The sequence below is a fragment of the Camelus bactrianus genome, chromosome 22 (genome assembly GCF_048773025.1).
Source record: "Camelus bactrianus isolate YW-2024 breed Bactrian camel chromosome 22, ASM4877302v1, whole genome shotgun sequence".
NCBI lineage: Eukaryota > Metazoa > Chordata > Mammalia > Artiodactyla > Camelidae > Camelus > Camelus bactrianus.
The window spans coordinates 19,711,266-19,729,541 of NC_133560.1; the positions used below are offsets into that span (position 1 = coordinate 19,711,266).

Genomic DNA, 18,276 nt, shown 5'->3' on the forward strand with positions numbered 1-18,276 from the left:
CATTGTGTAATACATACATGTATCAAATTACCATGTTGTACACCTTAAATTTATACAACGTTATATGTCAGTTATATCTCAATGGAAACATGGATGTGTCTAGTAATATTACTCATAGTTTTCAAAACTTGGAAGCAACCAAGATGTGCTTCATTAGGGGAATGGATAAATAAGCTGTGGTCCATCTGGATAATGGAATCTTATTCAGTGATAAAAAGAAATGAGCTATCAAGCCATGAAAAGACCTCAAAGAACCTAAAATGCAGTACTAAGAGAAGAAGCCAGTCTGAAAAGGCTACACACTGCTATGATACTATAATGATGGATGCACCTCATTATATATTTGTCCAAACCCATAGAATGTACAATGCCAAAAGTGAAACCTAGGTCTAACTATAGACTGAGCGATTATGATGTGTCAATGTAGGTTCATCAATTGTAATAATGTACCACTCTGGTAGAGGATGTTGATAAACTAGCATGAAATAAAGGGTTTTTTTATTAAGTTGGCCCGCCATAAAATCTCTTTTCAGTGGGAGAAAATAAAATGTCTTTCTCTAATTTGAAAATGTATTGAAAATTAGAATGGAGAAAACAATTATAGTTAAGCAGAAATTTACATGCTGTTTCTCCAAAACAATTAGATGATGTCTGAAGAGGCAAGACAAGGACTAACTGCCCCTAAATTGGACATTATGTGTTGATTGTAACAAAAACTCACGTGGCAAACTGACTCAGATTTTTAAATAAGACTGCTTGGGAATTCAAAAAGTCACCAGAAAGGGGCAGTCAAATGCGACATTCTCGGTTTCCTTACTAAAATGTAACTATTTGGAATCCAACTCTGATTTCACAATCTCAAATTGCCTCTGTGCTTTAAAACCATACCCCCTAAAAAAGGGATGTTAAACTTATGGTATCCAATGTGCTTCGGAGTGTTCAAAAATGATGAATATTTTGGACACTAAGAGTGGTGTATGATGAATTTATAGATGCAAAGACCTGACTGACAAATAGCTGGTCTACAAAACAAACCTGTTTTGGAGACCTCTGAACGAACTCCTACAAGTCAAAAAGCTCATTGTTGCTAGTTAGTAAAATTCATGCTGAAAAGCTTTAGATGGGAGAATATTTAGCTTGATGTCATCACACTGGAATGACATCGAGAATCTGAGTAATTGCGGGCTTACTAAGAGCAGAGAAGCAAGTCAAAGTGATGTCATCTCAGTATTAATACTACATAAAAGAAAAGAATGTAAAGGTTGCAGTCCATTCAGAGAAGTGTTACTGGAACAGAAAACTTAAAAGAGTAAAAATATCCTACTGTGTAATATGGGACAGCAAGAAATGTCATGTTATTTTTATTAATTATAGAATATTATCTAAGTCCTATAGCATTTATGTTCTTTTGCAGTCTTACATACTGTATCTTAAGAATCTTAAGATTAGGAGTTTGGGATTAGGAGATATAAACTACTATATATAAAATAGATCAGCAACAAGGTCTTAAGGTATAGCACAGGGAACTACATTCACTATCTTAATGTATAATGAAAAAAGAATATGAAAAAGAACACATATATATAACTGAATCACTATGCTGTACACCAGAAACTAACACAACATCGTAAATCAACTAAACTTAAGTTTTTAAAAATCTTAAGAATATGCAACAATATAACCTACAATTTTTATATCCAACAGAGTTTAAAAAGTAGTTCAAATGAATTGCTGTATCAGAGGACAGAAACATTATAAACATATATAGACACATTTTTCTTAAGCATACTGTCTGATGTGTTTTCTACTAGTATCTAAGTGCTATAACACTAATTGACACTTGTAGTTTTGTTCAAACAATAGCATTTACATAACAGGAGAATAAATAATACAGAAAAATGCATCATTTCAAATAAACACCAATTTTCCATATTCTTAGGTTAACATAGTTATCTGTGTGTAATTATTATTTATTACATGATGCCTCTTGTCACGTATGGCTGTCCGGTCTTCACTCCCTAAGGCCACCAGCCCGAAGCTAAAGACCTCGAAGAAAGGGCCTCTCTGCCGGTCTAGCTCGACCTGGAACCCCACCCGACCACCGCCCCTCACAAGCCCCGCCCTCACAACAAGCCCCGCCCCCGAACACTGGTACTTCTTTGGCCCCGCCTCTTCAGTGTCCAGGCTCCGCCCCTCATGACCCCTACAGAGCCTTCTCCGAGGTGGACTCGCCTCTTCCGGTTTAGGTTGTCATGGTGGCCCCCCGCCCGCCTTGCCTCGTCTTTTCCGGTCTCAGTCCGGCGTGGCAGAGCAAGCAGGCTGCCTTAGCCCTTTTCAAGCCCTCTCTGTCATGGCGGCGTCCTGACTCTTCTTCCGGCCACAGCCTGTCATGGCGGTGGCCTGAGCAGCCACTCCCAGACCCAGACCTCTACGTTGCCTTGGCTCTTCTTAGTCCCTGCTGCTATGGCGGCGCCCAGGGTTTACCGGAAGTAAAACATCGGAAGTGAGCCGGTGCCTCTGCCCGGAAGCGAGCACGGCGCTGGGAAAGATGGCGGCGGCGGCGGCGGGCAATGCGGTGCCTTGCGGGGCTCGGCCTTGCGGGGCCCGGCCCGCCGGGCAGCCTAAGCCCAAGCCGCATCCGCGCACTCTCCTTGCCGCCGGGCCGGCGCTCATAGCGAGCGGCGACGAGCTGGTCGCCGCCGTGTGGCCGTACAGACGGCTAGCGCTGCTGCGGCGCCTCTCGGTGCTGCCGTTCGCCGGGCTGCTCTACCCAGCCTGGCTGGGCGCCGCGGCCGCCGGCTGCTGGGGCTGGGGCAGCAGCTGGGTGCAGATCCCCGAGGCCGCGCTGCTCGTGCTCGCCACCATCTGCCTCGCGCACGCTCTCACCGTCCTCTCGGGGCATTGGTCCGTGCACGCGCACTGCGCGCTCACCTGCACCCCGGTAAGTGCGAGCGCACGAGCCTGACCCCCGGCATGGTTGTGTCTCACCGCGGATCCCAACCACTGCGTTCGTGTCCGTCCCCATCCCGGTCTGGTCCCTAATCTGCAGGGCCTGGGTCCCCAGCGGCACCCTCCGCCCTTTTACGCTACCTAAGTCCTGGCCCCGCTGCTGACTTGGCTGTGCAGCCCTGCGCAGGTTACTTCCCTTCCGTGGGGTGGTCATTTAGATTGCATAAGGTAATACCTGTTAAAAGCTTAGCGCAGGGCCTAGCATGTGTCGCCTTTTGGTAGGGCTTGTTAAAGCTAGCTCCCATGCTAGCGAGTACTCGGTTGTTTATCCCGTAAACGTTCCTACGTTCTTTGTTGTCTGTCTCCTATCTTGCTTTTCAGATGTGAGGCTAGATCTGTGGGATGGGTTTTCCCGTCTGTGGTGCGTGGTTTGAGAACTGAGCATCAGTACTGCTGGCCAGTGCTCAGAGCCACCCCCTATCCCACCACCACGACCCAAATGAGCTTGAAATGCAGTTAATAGGAGCGTTTAAGAGGAGCAGGAGCTATTTGTGAGCAAGTGACTTAACTGCTTGGGGTCTCTTTATGTCCATCTGCAAGAGGAGGGTGATGGTAGTGAGCACTCCCCCCAGAATACAAGAGCAAGGTAGTGCACGTGACCCTTAGTCCTGAGATCTGGATGAACAGTTGATATCAGTGACTGTCACTGCCCTCTGGGCCTGTGTCTGATGACACCGGCCTGTTTGGAGCCATGGGCCCTGAGGTCCACCTCCAGCCAGCCTCCCCTCTGATCCCAGGCATGCGTTTGCTGAAGGAAGAAACAGAACAGCACCGAGGGCTACAGAGAAGGAGCCCCCTGTCTTTGACTGCAAATGTAGACTGAATCCGCTTTCTCTTCTGAGAAAGCGAAATCTTTCTCATCCAGGGGCAGGACTGAACCTTCTGGAGTTAGTGGCTGCAAGTCAGGACGAACTAAGACCCCAGCAAGGGACAAAAGAAAGGAGAGGAGTTGGGAGAAGGGGGCTGACACTCCAAAACTTCCAACTGCTTTTTAGCCTGCAGCTGAAAAGTGTGACTATTAACTTCCTCTCTGGGGATGGAGAAGAAAGAAGAGCTAAGCAGCTATGGGGTTGGGACAGGCAGGTCTGGGTTTGCATGAGAGATCTCAGACGGGTGCTTCTGCTCTCTGGGTTTCAGTTTCCCCTTGTGTAAAGTGAGAACCATAACACCTCCCTCAGGGTGCCATTGTAAGAAGAAACTGAGGTGACATCTGCAAAGCGCCTGAAATGGACTTGCCCGGCTTTGCACTTTTTTCCGTGGTTTTGCACTTTTTTCCATGGCGTCACCAGAGTTTATAGTTATGTCTTTTGTCGTTATGTTCTGCCTGCTTTGGTGGCCCGTGAACTCCTAGAGGGGCAGGGCTTTGTTTCTCAGGGTCACCGCCTCTGGTGGAGCAGAGTTAGGATGGATGCAGCTCACAGAATGAGGGAGCACTAATTCAGCTCCATTCAGCCCCTCCACCTATCAGGTGCTGGGGAAGTAGCAGTGAACCAAACACAAAACTCCTTGCTTTCATTGGCATTAGTTGGGGTGCTAGAACTTGTACTCTGCCGTCAGTTCTAAAGACAGAAAATAGGACCAGGACTTCGTGAGGTAAGTTTATATGGAGCATCAGGGGCAGCTTCCTGAGATGGTGATGTTGGAGCAAAGGCCTTTGAAGCAGGTGTGTGACCATGCGATCCAGGCAGAGAAAACAGCATGTGCCAAGCCCCTTCGCTGAGCAAGGATGAGCCTCATCGCCTCTCCCGTGTCATTCAAGGAAACAGCAAGAATAGCAGTGGGGGCGGAGGGCAGAGCAGGAGCAGCAGGCCAGGTGGGCTGTGACAGGGCTTGGCTCCTAGGGACAGCATTCTTCCTGTCTGAGTTGGTCTTCAGCAGGAGAGTCCTGGGTGTTGGGTGCTGTTCGTGATCCTAGCTTTACAATCTGGGCGGGGCCAGAGGCACAGTAAAGTGCTGTCCCTTGTCCCAGTGTCAGGCAGGGGAGTGGCCAAGCCAGCACCCAGAGCCCAGGGGCGTGTTCCAGAACATGTCCACAGGGCTGCAGGGCCCACCACCTCCCCCCAGTGGAGGCAGTGGAGCTGGGGCTTGAGCAGCACTTTGCCCCTGTCAGGAGTACGACCCCAGCAAGGCGACCTTCGTGAAGGTGGTGCCGACTCCCAACAATGGCTCCACAGAGCTCGTGGCCCTGCACCGTGATGAGGTAGGGACCACCTGCTGGACACACCTTCCCCCTCCCCAGTGTGGGGCTTGTGTGGGATTCCCCAGGCACTGCCATTCCCAGATCAGGGGCCTCTGCCACACACACACCTCCCACAGGGGGAAGACGGGCAGGAGGTGCTGTCCTTCGAATTCCAGAAGATCAAGTATTCCTACGATGCCCTGGAGAAGAAGCGCTTCCTCCCCGTGGCCTTTCCTGTGGGAAACGCTTTCTCATACTACCAGAGCAACAGGGGGTTCCAGGAGGACTCGGAGATCCGCGCAGCCGAGAAGAAGTTTGGGAGCAACAAGTGAGTCTTGACATCCTCGTGCGTTGCCCCTGCTGACACGGGGCTGGGGCTCTGCCTTGTGGTCACAGGTCAGGTCCCTGTCCCAACTAGTGGCTCCTTTCCCGTTCATTTATGCCCTGTGGTTTGGAGGAGTCCACCTTTCAACAGAACATCCCAGGTAATGTGGCAGATGTCCTTTGAGAAACATGCTCTAGTCTAGTCTCCCCTAAACTTCCCTGCTGATAGGAACCCCCTGGAGGGCCACAGTTGGGAGCCCTTCCCCATCACGTGTGTAGCTCTTCACCGGAGCCTAGCCCGGGGCTGCTCATCCTTGTCTTGCTGTTGTAAACTCCCTCTTTTAAATTCTTTCTATAAATGTGAATTCCTGCCATTCTTAATCATACATATCCCAGCACTTTATGAATGGTGATTTCAAAAGATGTCGGTAATCAGAACAGCTCTGATTTGTACAGGGTAGAATACAGATGCTCTGTACACACTCCTTTAATCTCCCCCAAAACCACCAGTGTTGACACGAGGCTGGGAGAGATCAGAGCTGGATTTCAAAGCCCCCGTCCTGGTCATGGTGATAATTGCCCTTGACCTGAAAATGCTCAGAACTTCTCAGGAATCATTTCTTCACCTAATTGCTTTTCACAAGTTACAAACACGTTACCACAACCAGTGACCTAATAGGAAGGTTTATAGAAAACGGTTACTGATCCTCCCGCCACCCCCGGCAGCCTGAGATGTCTCCTTTCACACCACCCTCCCTTATGCAGAGGCACCCCACACAATCCAGGGTGGGGCTCCGTTAATTTTTATTGCAGTGGGGCCACTGCAGTTTCTTTTTCTCAAATCCCATGTCCTGGACATCCCTCCAGTTCTCCAGGACAGGGTGAGGTGGCCCTAGTGGACCTGGCCAGACAGGGCCACCACACACAGTGCTGCAGAACATGCCTTGGGCCCCGCTCCTTGAATTCCAGGGCTTTTATTCAGGGAGTCTTTGGCAAATTTCAGCTCCATAGTTGGGTGGGGCTCAGGCCCTGTATTTCAGGCCCCAGGGAGTTGCCACAGCACCCACTGCCAGGCCTCCCCTGTGCAGCTTCAGGGGTCCTGTCCCACAGTCCGTCGTTCCTTCTCCTCTTCCCTTGTCATTCATCCAGAAGATAGTATCTTGCCTCCCTCACCTCGCACCAGCGCCACGCAGAGGGGCAGTCAGTGTGCCTGCTCCAGTGCCTCGTGGACGAGGAGAGCCGTAGTTGAATGGAGCATCCCAGGTGTCCGGAAGCTCGCCAGGGCTCCTAGTTTCCCAAGAAGGCCTCTGGTGCCCCCAAGTAGAGGTGTCGGGTGGGTCCTCCCACTGTGAACAGGGCATGGCGTCTGATCTCTTTTAGGGCCGAGATGGTGGTGCCTGACTTCTCAGAGCTGTTCAAGGAGAGAGCCACGGCGCCCTTCTTTGTGTTCCAGGTAAAGCAGCAGCTCTGGCCCTTCCCCCCACCCTGTTCCTTGGGGCTTTCACAGCCAGAGCAACCTGTGTCCACCTCCAGACCTGAAAACCTCTCCCTGTCCTCGTGGTCAGAGCCCATGGGGAGAGCGGCCCTTGGTGTGCCATCCAGTCCTCAGGCATCTCCCTGCGTTCCCGGAAACAGACAGGCCCGTGTCCCGCAGGTGTTCTGCGTGGGACTCTGGTGTCTGGATGAGTACTGGTACTACAGTGTCTTCACACTCTCCATGCTGGTGGCCTTCGAGGCCTCCCTGGTGCAGCAGCAGATGCGGAACATGTCAGAGATCAGGAAGATGGGCAACAAGCCCCACATGATCCAGGTGTGGCCAGTAGGGAGACGGGTGGGTAGGAGGGTCCCTGCGGTCTTGGGGTGGGTGTGGTGAGGGTGCTCCCTAAAGCTGACGATTCACCACCCTGGCCCAGGTCTACCGAAGCCGGAAGTGGAGGCCCGTCGCCAGTGATGAGATTGTTCCCGGAGACATCGTCTCAATCGGTGAGGCCCAGTCCTGCTCCATGCCAGTGGGAGCCCCTGCCTCGGGCTTCTGTACAAACCTCCCGTCCCTGGCCTGCAGGCCGCTCCCCGCAGGAGAACCTGGTGCCATGCGACGTGCTGCTGTTGCGGGGCCGCTGCATTGTGGACGAGGCCATGCTCACCGGGGAGTCAGTGCCCCAGATGAAGGTGCTGGGTCAGGAGTGGGGGAGAGAGGCGGTCCTCAGTCTGCTCAGGCATGTCACTGTCCCATTCACTGAGGAGGAAACAGGCCGGGGAAGGGCAGGTAGCTGGGCCAGGATCCTGCCCAGATGCAGATGGAGGAGGGACGAGCCCCCAGCCCAGGAGACAGGAGGCAGGTAGAGGGGGCACAGCATCTGATGGAGATGCTGGGTTTCCTGGCGGGTCAGCACGCTGGACAGAGGGGAGCTGGGTGGTAATAAGGAGAGGGATGAAGATAAGAGGTCAGGAGCATCGTGGGGTATCAGGCATCCTGAGCCCTCAGGCTGAGGTGGCTGACAGGAGTGGGGTGGGGGAGCTGTGAATCTGGGGTGAGTCCAATTTCAGGGTTACAGGGAGTCATTGTTGCACATGCAGGAGAGAAGAGAAAGCGGGGCCCTACCCCTGACGAGGTACACCAGGTTGGGTGGGGAGCCCTGTAAGGGTCAGGCGGGCTCCTCCCAGCCCCAGGGTCCAGCTCTCCAGACTGGGGTCAGAGAAAGAGGCCAAGGTGGGACTAGCCATCGACTTTACCATCCTACCCTCCTCCCAGGAGCCCATCGAAGACCTCAGCCCCAGCCGAGTTCTGGACCTCCAGGCCGACTCCCGGCTCCATGTCATCTTTGGGGGCACCAAGGTGGTTCAGCACATCCCCCCCCAGAAGGCCACCACCGGCCTGAAGCGTAGGTGCCTCAGGGGCGTCTGGGGGTATCCTTGCCCCACCGTCTCCACACCTCCGACATCTGCTTGGCTCTGAAAGAATCAGGACAAGCAGACATAAATGATGGCTCTGCTTTGTCTCCCCAGCGGTCGACAACGGGTGTGTGGCGTATGTCCTGAGGACTGGATTCAACACATCCCAGGTGCGGCACCTTGCCCACTTCTGAGGAGGGTGGTCCCTGGGACAGATGGTGGACAGTTGCAAAGGCAACTTTTTCAGACCCCAGAATGTCCACCCCACAGTCTCCCTGACAGCCTGTACTGGGCTGAGGGCCAGAGCGCAGAGACAAGCCCCAGACCAGGCCCGCTCTCCCCACTCAGGTTCTGGTGAGGAGCACAGACAGCAGCAAGCTTGGGGATCTGTGATCACAGTCTTTGTAAACTCTACTCAGGTGGCATGAGGGCTCTCTGGTAGAGGTGATGGTCAGACCTCCTGGATAACTCATCCCCCTCATCTTGGCCACTTCATTCCCTGACCCCCAGGCTTCAGCCATTGGTCTCTAACTCTATATGTGCTGTAAGCTTGGTTGCAGCTGCCCACATAGCTGTGTCAGGCCAGGGCAGGCGCTCCTCCTCAGCAGAGGGAGAATCTGGCCCTGATGCTTTTAGGCCTGGGAGGCTGCCACCCTCCCAGGAAAGACCTCCATCCCTCCGTCCCTCCAGGGCAAGCTGCTGCGCACGATCCTCTTCGGGGTCAAGAGGGTGACAGCGAACAACCTGGAGACCTTCATCTTCATCCTCTTCCTCCTGGTCTTTGCCATTGCAGCAGCTGCCTACGTGTGGATCGAAGGTAAGCATCATGACCTCCTCCACCATATCTGCCGGGTCCCATGCCTGTGGCCCCCAGGCTGTCAGGCCTTGTCTTTGCAGGTACCAAGGACCCCAGCCGGAACCGCTACAAGCTGTTTCTGGAATGCACGCTGATCCTCACCTCAGTCGTGCCCCCTGAGCTGCCCATTGAGCTGTCTCTGGCCGTCAACACCTCCCTCATTGCTCTGGCCAAGCTCTGTGAGTTTCTGGGGCAGGGCTGGGGTCCCGAGTGGGCTGGGCCCTGACAGGACCCCTGACCCTGGCTCCCACCTCCCAGACATGTACTGCACAGAGCCGTTCCGGATCCCCTTCGCCGGCAAGGTGGAGGTGTGCTGCTTCGACAAGACAGGGACCTTGACCAGCGATAGCCTGGTGGTGCGCGGAGTGGCTGGGCTCCGGTGAGCATGGGGAGTCTGGGTGGCGAGGCTTTCTGGGAGCTCGGGACAGACAGCTGCCCAGCCCAAGCCTTCGAAGTGAGGGCCTGTCACAGACCCTACCACAGAGGTCCACTCCCCAGGCAGTCCTCAATGTGAGTGACAGTGGCAGGGGCTCAGCTTGGGCCCCAGACAACCACGTGACCTCTGGGGGCATCTGTGAGACAGGTGCAGTTGTCACAAGGATCAAGCTAACACCCCGCAGCCTCCCCACAGTGACTGGCAAGGGGCATGGGGGCCTGTCCCTCATCCTGAGTGGCACTTGCCAGGGGTTCTTCCACCTTGTAACGAGCTGTTCCTCATCCTTGCAGAGATGGGAAGGAGGTGACCCCTGTGTCCCACATCCCCATAGAAACACACCGGGCTCTGGCCTCGTGCCACTCCCTCATGCAGCTGGATGACGGCACCCTTGTGGGTGACCCCCTTGAGAAAGCCATGCTGACGGCCGTAGACTGGACGCTGACCAAAGGTGAGGGGCTGGAGCCTCGGGCACACCATCAGGTCTTATGCAGGCGGGCTGTACCTCTCAGACACCTGTGTGTCCAGCTCAGGGGCAAGCGGGTGGGTACAGGCTCACCTCTGACCTGGAGTAGGGTCCTTCACGGCCAGATCTCCCAGCTCTGACCCCTCCCGGAGCCAGGAGTTCCTGCAGGCCCCGGATCTGGAGGATGTGGGAGGAAGGGGGCGGAGGGAGGAAGGGCTCGGAGGGGGCAGGCGGGGGCTTGGCTGCCTCTTTGGAGCGAAGGCCCTCAGGACTCGTGCTTATTTGTTTCCAGATGAGAAAGTATTCCCCCGAAGTATTAAAACTCAGGGGCTGAAAATTCACCAGCGCTTTCATTTTGCCAGTGCCCTAAAGCGAATGTCCGTGCTCGCCTCCTATGAGAAGCTCGGCTCCACCGACCTCTGCTACATCGCGGCCGTGAAGGGGGCCCCCGAAACCCTGCACTCCATGGTGAGCCAGCCCCGGCCCGGGGGGAGGTGGGGGGGGTGGGGCGGTCGGTGACATCCCCCTGCGTTCCCTGCAGTTCGCCCAGTGCCCAAATGACTACCACCACATCCACACGGAGATTTCCCGGGAAGGAGCCCGTGTCCTGGCGCTGGGGTACAAGGAGTTGGGGCACCTCACCCACCAGCAGGTAAGGGTCCAGGCTCCCCACCTGCCAGCCCATCGTCCATGTCACCTTAAGTCCCCTGTAGCACCACCGTGAGCATGTACAATTTTGTCTTCCTCCTCCCCAGACTTTAACCTTGGAGGCCCCAGTGACACTCAGTCCTTGATACCTTCTCCTCCCATGCATGCCCCACCCTCCATGAGACCCCATCCCATCCCAGAGCCCAGGACTGCTCCCTAGAGAGCACACCCAGGCCTCACCTGCTATCCTCACACCACCTTGGGGAGTTCCTGGAAGCACCTTGGACTCCATCTCCAGCCCAACTCCACCCCTGCCCTGCCCAACTACCTGGTCACTGCATGGTCTTGGGACATCCCCAGCCCTTGGTCACATCCCACGTCCCATCGGCTGTAGGCTCTCCTCCCACCTCCACCACCAACATTGCTCTTTTACCTGCTTCCATCTTGGCCCTCATCCAAGTGGCTCCCATCTGCTTGGACCCAGTAGCCATGAGAGCCTTCCAGAATATACACTAACCAGGTCACACCTCTGTGTTCAGAGCCCTAGTCAAGGCCCATTCCTGAGCCTTGTCACAGACACCCTCAGAACCACCGTGCTTTGTGCCACTCACAACCCTCTCTGCCCCGTTCCCCTGCCTTCTCTCTCAGGGTACTCAGTGCTTTGATTTCTGTGGTTTTCTTTATCACATGTCTCCTGCAAGAGAAGGCAGGCTCCTTGAAGGCGGAGATTTTTTGGTTTCTGGTATAAAATAGAGGGTGAACTCATGCTCAGTGGTCATCAAAGGAGAGTCCCAACTTTCCTGTCTTGGAAGCTGAGTCAGAGGAGCTCGCTGTTGTCCACACTAGGGGGTATAGAGGCACCATTGGGCGGCCAGGACCATCCAGCCACCACTGAGCCCCTCTACCACCAGGGTGCCTGTCACCCTCCCCACACCTGTCACCTTCTGACCCTCTAGTGTCCCTCCTGCAAAGATGGGGCCTTCCCTGTTAGAGCCTGGAAAATGGAGAGGGAGGGACAGGTCATGAGGGCACTCCTGTGTTCATCCACAGGCCCGAGAGGTCAAGCGGGAGGCCCTGGAGTGCAACCTCAAGTTCGTCGGCTTCATTGTGGTCTCCTGCCCGCTCAAGGCTGACTCCAAGGCTGTGATCCGCGAGATCCAGAATGCCTCCCACCGGGTACGGCCACTGGACCCCTCCCCAGCAAGCCCCATGGGTGGGCAGTCTTGGCCACTCCTTACAGGGAGGGGGGATGTGACAGTAGAGGACAGTTCCACCCTCAGTGTGTCTCGGGTGTTGGAGGCAAAGATTCAGTGGATTTTGGCTGAGCTCCACCATGGCTTGGGTACTAGTCCTATCCTGGGCCTGAGGATGCTCTGGGACCCGGCCTGTGTCCACCCTTTGCACATCATTTTCCTGGGCCCCTAGTATCCCTGGGAGATGAGGGCTGGGTCGGAGGATGTGGAGGCAGCACGCAGACAGGCCATGTCTGACCCAGTGGCTTTTATCTGTCAGTCCTGGCGGTTTGCATTGTCTAGTTTGGGAGTCAGGATATAGTTTAGGGTGTGGGAGGTGAACCGGCAGTGTAACAGGGAGGTGACATGATTAGTCCTCACCTGGCCCTCAGCAGTGAAGGCCCATGTTCCCATCACCGGGGTCTAAGCCAGGAGGCTGGAGCTTGTGTCATACCCATCCCCAACCCCTGCCTAGGGCATCTACGAAGCCCAGAGTGCCCATGCCTGTCCATGCCGAGAGCTGGGTCTTAGTTTGCATTGCAGATGAAGGCTATTGGTGTTCTTTGAAAGACACACATAAACATATCCATTGTAGGAAAAACCACCAGGTGGGGCAGATTGTGGCCCTTGGAAGCCCAATCCCTCTCAGGGGACCAAGAACTCCCACTATGGCTTCCTTAGAGGGGACTTGGCTCCAGGTCTCTAGGCTGGATTTCTGACCCACTGAGCTTCCACCCTCTCCCTTCAGGTGGTCATGATCACCGGTGACAACCCCCTCACTGCCTGCCACGTGGCTCAGGAGCTGCACTTCATTGAAAAGGCTCACACACTGATCCTGCATCCTCCCACGGAGAAAGGTGAGGCCTCGTGTGGTCAGGAGCTGGGGGGACCCTGAGTCTAAGAAACAGCTCCCACCTAGTGGCTTACCTGTGTACACACCCAGTGGCATCCAGTACCCGTGACACAGGCCTGTGGATCACAGCCCTGCCCCATGCTCAGGCTTGGGCTGTCTGGCCAAGGAGCTCCCCCACCAGCCTGTGCAGCAGCACGTGGGCGGTCACTGGTTCCAGGACTAGCGATGACTTAACAATCTTAAGGCAGTTGGTTGTAATCACACCAGCCCACATTTCATATCCTCCCGCCCACCCTAGGCCTGGCTGGCAGCCTGTGCATAGCAAGTGCTCCTCTCCTAAGCACAAGGACTGCTGGTGCTCATGGTTGGCATGGCCAGACCTGGGGAAGAGGGCTTGGTTTGGAAGACCATGCTGGCCCCTTTACCTCACACAGGAGGGCTTGCTGTCTCCATACCACATAGGAGGAAGCCAGCCAGGTTAGGGGTTGGGACCTCTCCCTTAAAGATAACGAAACAGAGAAGTAAACCCACCCACCTACATCACTTGGTGACACTGTAACTAAGGATTTGAACTCAGATGTCCTGACTCCAGAGCTCATGGTCTCTGGCCTCTCCGGAGTAACCAAATTGCTTGCAAGTGGTGCCTCAGAATTGGACCAGTTAAGGGGTAGATCCAAGTCCCAGCCCCTCTGGCTGGTGGGGAGGGAGTCTGTCAAATGCCATAGGACGGCACCCAGTGCAGAGCATGGCTTAGGAGCAGGATATACCTTGTTCCTAAGGAGTGTCACCAGGCTGCAGACGAGGGGTGGGCGCTGGTGTGGTGGCCTGGCCTAGGGAGGGCTCCAGAATCTCCAGCCCTTCTCTCAGTCTGCACTGTTGATCCCAGGTGTCTGTCCTAGTCCCAGGCTCTAGGCTTTTCCAGAGCCTGGAGATGGTAGGCAGGTGGCCCAGGGGTGGCTGCCAAGACTGTTGATTGGCCAGCAAAGCTGCTCTAACAAAACAGCCACAACAAAAGCCAGGTGGCGCTCGCTTTCCCTCCAGGCTGAGACAGCTCAGGGCAAACTGCCCAGTGCTGAGAGGGCTGATGGGCTGCCCTCAGCTGCCCTCGGTGCTCAGTGTCTGTGCCTAGATCAGCCAGCTAGAAACAGGAAGTGGCTAACAAGCAGTCTGCCCAGGGGGAGTGTCTCGGGTGCCCTGGCCCTAGGAGAACAGAGTTTCAGGCAGGGCCCCAGGGGTAGGGGGAAGTCAGGCTGCCTGAGTTTGAGTCTGTCATATGATCTTAGGTCAGTGGCCCAAGCCCTGGGTTTTCAGATCCTTTGTCTGTGTCTAAGGTTCTGTGGATGCCCTCTGCGGGGTGCCCAGGGTCTGGGGTACAGGTTGGTATGGATCGGGGTTGGGAGGAATAAGGTGGGATGGGGGCCGCAAAGGTGCTCCAGAGAGGACAGGCTAGAACTGCACATGTGGGGTTCAAGTGAGGAAGTCCACCTGAGTAGCTGTGCCCTATCCCTGACCCTGGGCGCTGGCCCTGCAGGTCAACCATGCGAGTGGCGCTCCATCGATGGCAGCATTGTGCTGCCCCTGGCCCAAGGCTCCCCAAAGGCGCTGGCCCTGGAGCATGCACTGTGCCTCACGGGCGATGGCCTGGCCCACCTGCAGACTGAGGACCCCCAGCTGCTGCTTCGCCTCATCCCCTACGTGCAGGTGTTTGCCCGAGTGGCCCCCAAACAGAAGGTGGGTACCAGGGGTGGCAGAGGGCAGGCAGAGCCCTGGGGACAGCACACAGCCCTCACTTGGCCCATCTCTGCCCAAATAGGAGTTTGTCATCACCAGCCTGAAGGAGTTGGGCTACGTGACCCTCATGTGTGGGGATGGCACCAATGACGTGGGTGCCCTGAAGCACGCTGACGTGGGTGAGCCGTGGGCTTGAGGGCTGTTTCTTCCTTAACTGTCTGCCAACACTGGCTTAGCATCAGGGACACATCACTGGGCAAGTTCTGCCAGGAGGCAGTAGTGAGGGGATGGGTCAGGGGCCAGTGGGACTAGGGATCCGAAGGGCTCTAAGGCCAGGAAGGGACACAAGTGTGTGAGGAACAGTGTGGCAGGGGCCACCAGGACCTCTGGGAGAGTGGGAACCCCCTTTGTTGGAAATCAGTTTTGATCTATCTAGTGTTACATGCTTTATCTGGGTTTTGTTTTTCAGGTAGTTTGTGGAAAGTAAGACAGGCTCTCTGAGGCACTTCTGGGGATGGGTGGTCGGGTGAGATGGGGAGGTCTCTAGCTGCACTGAGCAGACCCTCCGGTCTATGCTCCATGCTGGCCTCGCAGACCGGGGGTGCCTGGGGTGACAGGCTCCCTCTGGCTCCTGACACACACTCTCCCACCAGGTGTGGCCCTCCTGGCCAACGCTCCTGAGCGGGTCATCGAGCGGCGGCGGCGGCCCCGGGACAGCCCCGTCCTGAGCAACAGTGGAGGCAGGGCCACCTCCAGGGCAGCCAAGCAGAGGTCTGGGCTCCCACCCCCAGAGGAGCAGCTGGCCTCCCATCGGGTGAGTCTCAGAAGGGGAGCACTAGCGCCCCCTTGTGGTCAGGTCTCACCCCCTGCTGCCTGCCTCACAGGACCGCCTGAGCCAGGTGCTGCGGGACCTGGAGGACGAGAGCACACCCATCGTGAAGCTGGGGGATGCCAGCATCGCAGCGCCCTTCACCTCCAAGCTCTCCTCCATCCAGTGCAGTGAGTCCTGCTCCCTGCTCCTCCCCTGTCCCATCCCTAGACCCGTCCCACCTGGACCCATGCCCACACCTGCCTTCCCTCACAGTTTGCCACGTGATCAAGCAGGGCCGCTGCACGCTGGTGACCACGCTGCAGATGTTCAAGATCCTGGCGCTCAATGCCCTCATCTTGGCCTACAGCCAGAGTGTCCTCTACCTGGAGGGAGTCAAGTTCAGTGACTTCCAGGCCACGCTGCAGGGGCTGCTGCTGGCCGGCTGTTTCCTCTTCATCTCCCGCTCCAAGGTGGGCCAGGACCCTGAGCAAAGCAGGGGCTCCCGCCCCAGCCCCCAGTGCCCTGTGCTTTTCTGAGCCATAGCGCCTGCCCCGGTGGTGCTGGGAGGCTTTTTGGATTGATGACCAGTAACGCTCAGGCCAGAGCAGGCTTTTGCAGGCTTCACTGCTTGTCCGTTTTGTTCTCACAGCAGCCCTCAGGGTGGGAACCGTCATCCCCAAGTTACAAATGGGAATCGGGGCAGGGTAGGTGCCCTCTGAGGCGCTTCAGAGTGTCACAACTTGGACCCAGCACTGTCCACAGGCTGCGTTCTCGGGTGGGCCACACAGGTGTGGAGGGAAGCTGGGGGAAACAAATACCAAGGCCACTCAGAAAGTACGCAGTGCTGAGAAAAACACCAAGTGAGTCACACGGGCTGTGGGGAGTGGCCTCAGGATGGGTCAGGGAAGCCTGTGTGATGCTGACATTCAGACCAGTGCATAACCAATGTGGGAGCCGGACAGGAGCTAGGAGGAAAGGGCATGTTCCGAAGATGGTCATGGGCTGATGCGAGGAGGCCCTGGTGGCTAAGGAGGATGGGAGGTGGACTGGTTGACCATGCACGCCCCATAAGCCACAATGAGGGCTTTAAGTTTATTCCAGAGCCAGGATGGGGTGGAACTTAAGCCCCTTGTGGCTGCTGCACAGAGCCTAGGCATTGAGCAAAGCCGGGATGGCATCTGGGCTGCAGGTCTAGAGGGTGCACAGGGTTCTGGAGACTGGTGCCAACCCATAACCCCCAGAGTTTGGTGACTACTCTCTATAAGTCCTGCCACGAAGCAGGGTAGGCAGGTGACCGCAGGGTGAGCCTGGGCCCTGACCTCCACCCTGCTGCTGCAGCCCCTCAAGACCCTCTCCCGAGAGCGGCCCCTGCCCAACATCTTCAACCTCTATACCATCCTCACGGTCCTGCTCCAGTTCTGCGTGCACTTCGTGAGTCTCGTCTACCTGTACAGTGAGGCCCAGGCCCGGAGCCCTGAGAAGTGAGTTCCCGCATTGGGGTAGGATGGGGTGTTCCCAAAGTAGGCAGCATCCCTGTGGTAGAGGGTGGCAGGAAGAACACACTGGCGTTGGCCTGGGTGACCAGGGCCAGGCCAGCAGGGTCTTCCAGGCAGAGCCCTAGCTCTCTGCAGGGGCCCTGACCCCCATGTGTCCCTGCAGGCAGGAGCAGTTTGTGGACCTGTACAAAGAATTTGAGCCAAGCCTAGTCAACAGCACAGTGTACATCATGGCCATGGCCATGCAGATGGCCACCTTCGCCATCAACTACAAGGTGAGGCCTGGCCCCTGCCTGAGCACACCCTGCCCACCCTCTGGGCCCCCACAACACACAGCTGTCTATCCATTTGTCCCCACAGGGCCCACCCTTCATGGAAAGCCTGCCCGAGAACAGGCCTCTGGTGTGGAGCCTGGCCGTGTCTCTCCTGGCCATCGTGGGCCTGCTAGTTGGCTCCTCGCCTGACTTCAACAGCCAGTTTGGACTCGTGGACATCCCTGTGGAGGTGAGTGGCCCCTTAGACATGGTCCTGGGACTCAACCTGGATCCATCAGCAGGCACCCGACTCACCAGCACTCCCTGCTCCACAGTTCAAGCTGGTCATCGCCCAGGTCCTGCTCCTGGACTTCTGCTTGGCACTCCTGGCCGACCGCGTCCTGCAGTTCTTCCTGGGGACCCCAAAGCTGAAAGTGCCTTCCTGAGACGGCGGTGCTGGCACCTGCTGCCCACCCTGCTGCCGCTGGGCAGGAGCCCTACAAGGGCCCCAGGAGGGAACACTGCCCCCACGGTGAGGCTGGTTTGGCCTTGCCCACCAAGACTGAACTGGGACACCCCCACCCTACCTACTATGGCCGTCTGAGGGCCTGGCTGGCAGAACCAGCCCTGGGCCAGCACCTTTGGTAAATAAAGCAGCATCCATGATTTTAAAAGCTCTGCCTCCATCTCTCTCTGCCACAGAAGGGGTCATTGGGTGGGTGGGAGGCAGGGTGTTCACTGAGGAAGGTCCTGGCACCCTCCTGGGCCATGTGAAGTTCTAATCTCCCTCTGCAACACATTTCAGCTCTTGGACAGGCCAAGCTCAGAGCCCAGAGAGCTCTGCACATTTCCTGGTTTCACAAGCACTGCCACATTTCTGTGGTCTCTTGGCTTCACATTTTGACAACCTCAGGCACTGAGGGGAGTCTTAGGATCATTGGCATTTTTCCCTTTTCAATAATCTGCAAAATAACAGCATGCCTTCCTCTCATGGTGTCTTAGGATGAGGAAGTTTAGTCTGAATCATTACAAATACTGACTCAGGTCCCACTCAGGGTTCTGTGCCACATGAGTGCCATTGCCTTGTCACAT

At 55.8% G+C, this 18,276-nt stretch overlaps 1 protein-coding gene across 1 annotated transcript; it reads left to right on the forward strand.

Annotated features, from left to right (window-relative positions):
• The first annotated feature begins 2,512 nt into the window (after positions 1 to 2,512).
• On the forward strand, positions 2,513 to 17,858 carry ATP13A1 (ATPase 13A1). Its single transcript, XM_074350329.1, has 26 exons — positions 2,513 to 2,941; positions 5,120 to 5,209; positions 5,326 to 5,516; positions 6,893 to 6,965; positions 7,167 to 7,322; positions 7,426 to 7,495; positions 7,575 to 7,681; positions 8,265 to 8,394; positions 8,519 to 8,574; positions 9,095 to 9,221; positions 9,302 to 9,439; positions 9,519 to 9,639; positions 9,987 to 10,144; positions 10,452 to 10,627; positions 10,701 to 10,811; positions 11,858 to 11,983; positions 12,788 to 12,896; positions 14,424 to 14,623; positions 14,706 to 14,802; positions 15,277 to 15,437; positions 15,508 to 15,622; positions 15,708 to 15,904; positions 16,773 to 16,915; positions 17,094 to 17,205; positions 17,291 to 17,434; positions 17,520 to 17,858. Exons 1-26 carry the CDS (start codon positions 2,549 to 2,551, stop codon positions 17,628 to 17,630), a joined length of 3,612 nt encoding a protein of 1,203 aa, XP_074206430.1. The 5' UTR covers positions 2,513 to 2,548; the 3' UTR covers positions 17,631 to 17,858.
• The last annotated feature ends 418 nt before the right edge of the window (positions 17,859 to 18,276 follow it).

Bases quoted from the DNA above. Each gene is read 5' to 3' on its own strand.
- ATP13A1 (XM_074350329.1), top strand. From the start codon at position 2,549: ATGGCGGCGGCGGCGGCGGGCAATGCGGTGCCTTGCGGGGCTCGGCCT. The intron at 8,575-9,094 runs GTGCGGCACCTT...CCGTCCCTCCAG, and splicing joins CTGGATTCAACACATCCCAG to GGCAAGCTGCTGCGCACGAT. The intron at 10,628-10,700 runs GTGAGCCAGCCC...CGTTCCCTGCAG, and splicing joins CCGAAACCCTGCACTCCATG to TTCGCCCAGTGCCCAAATGA.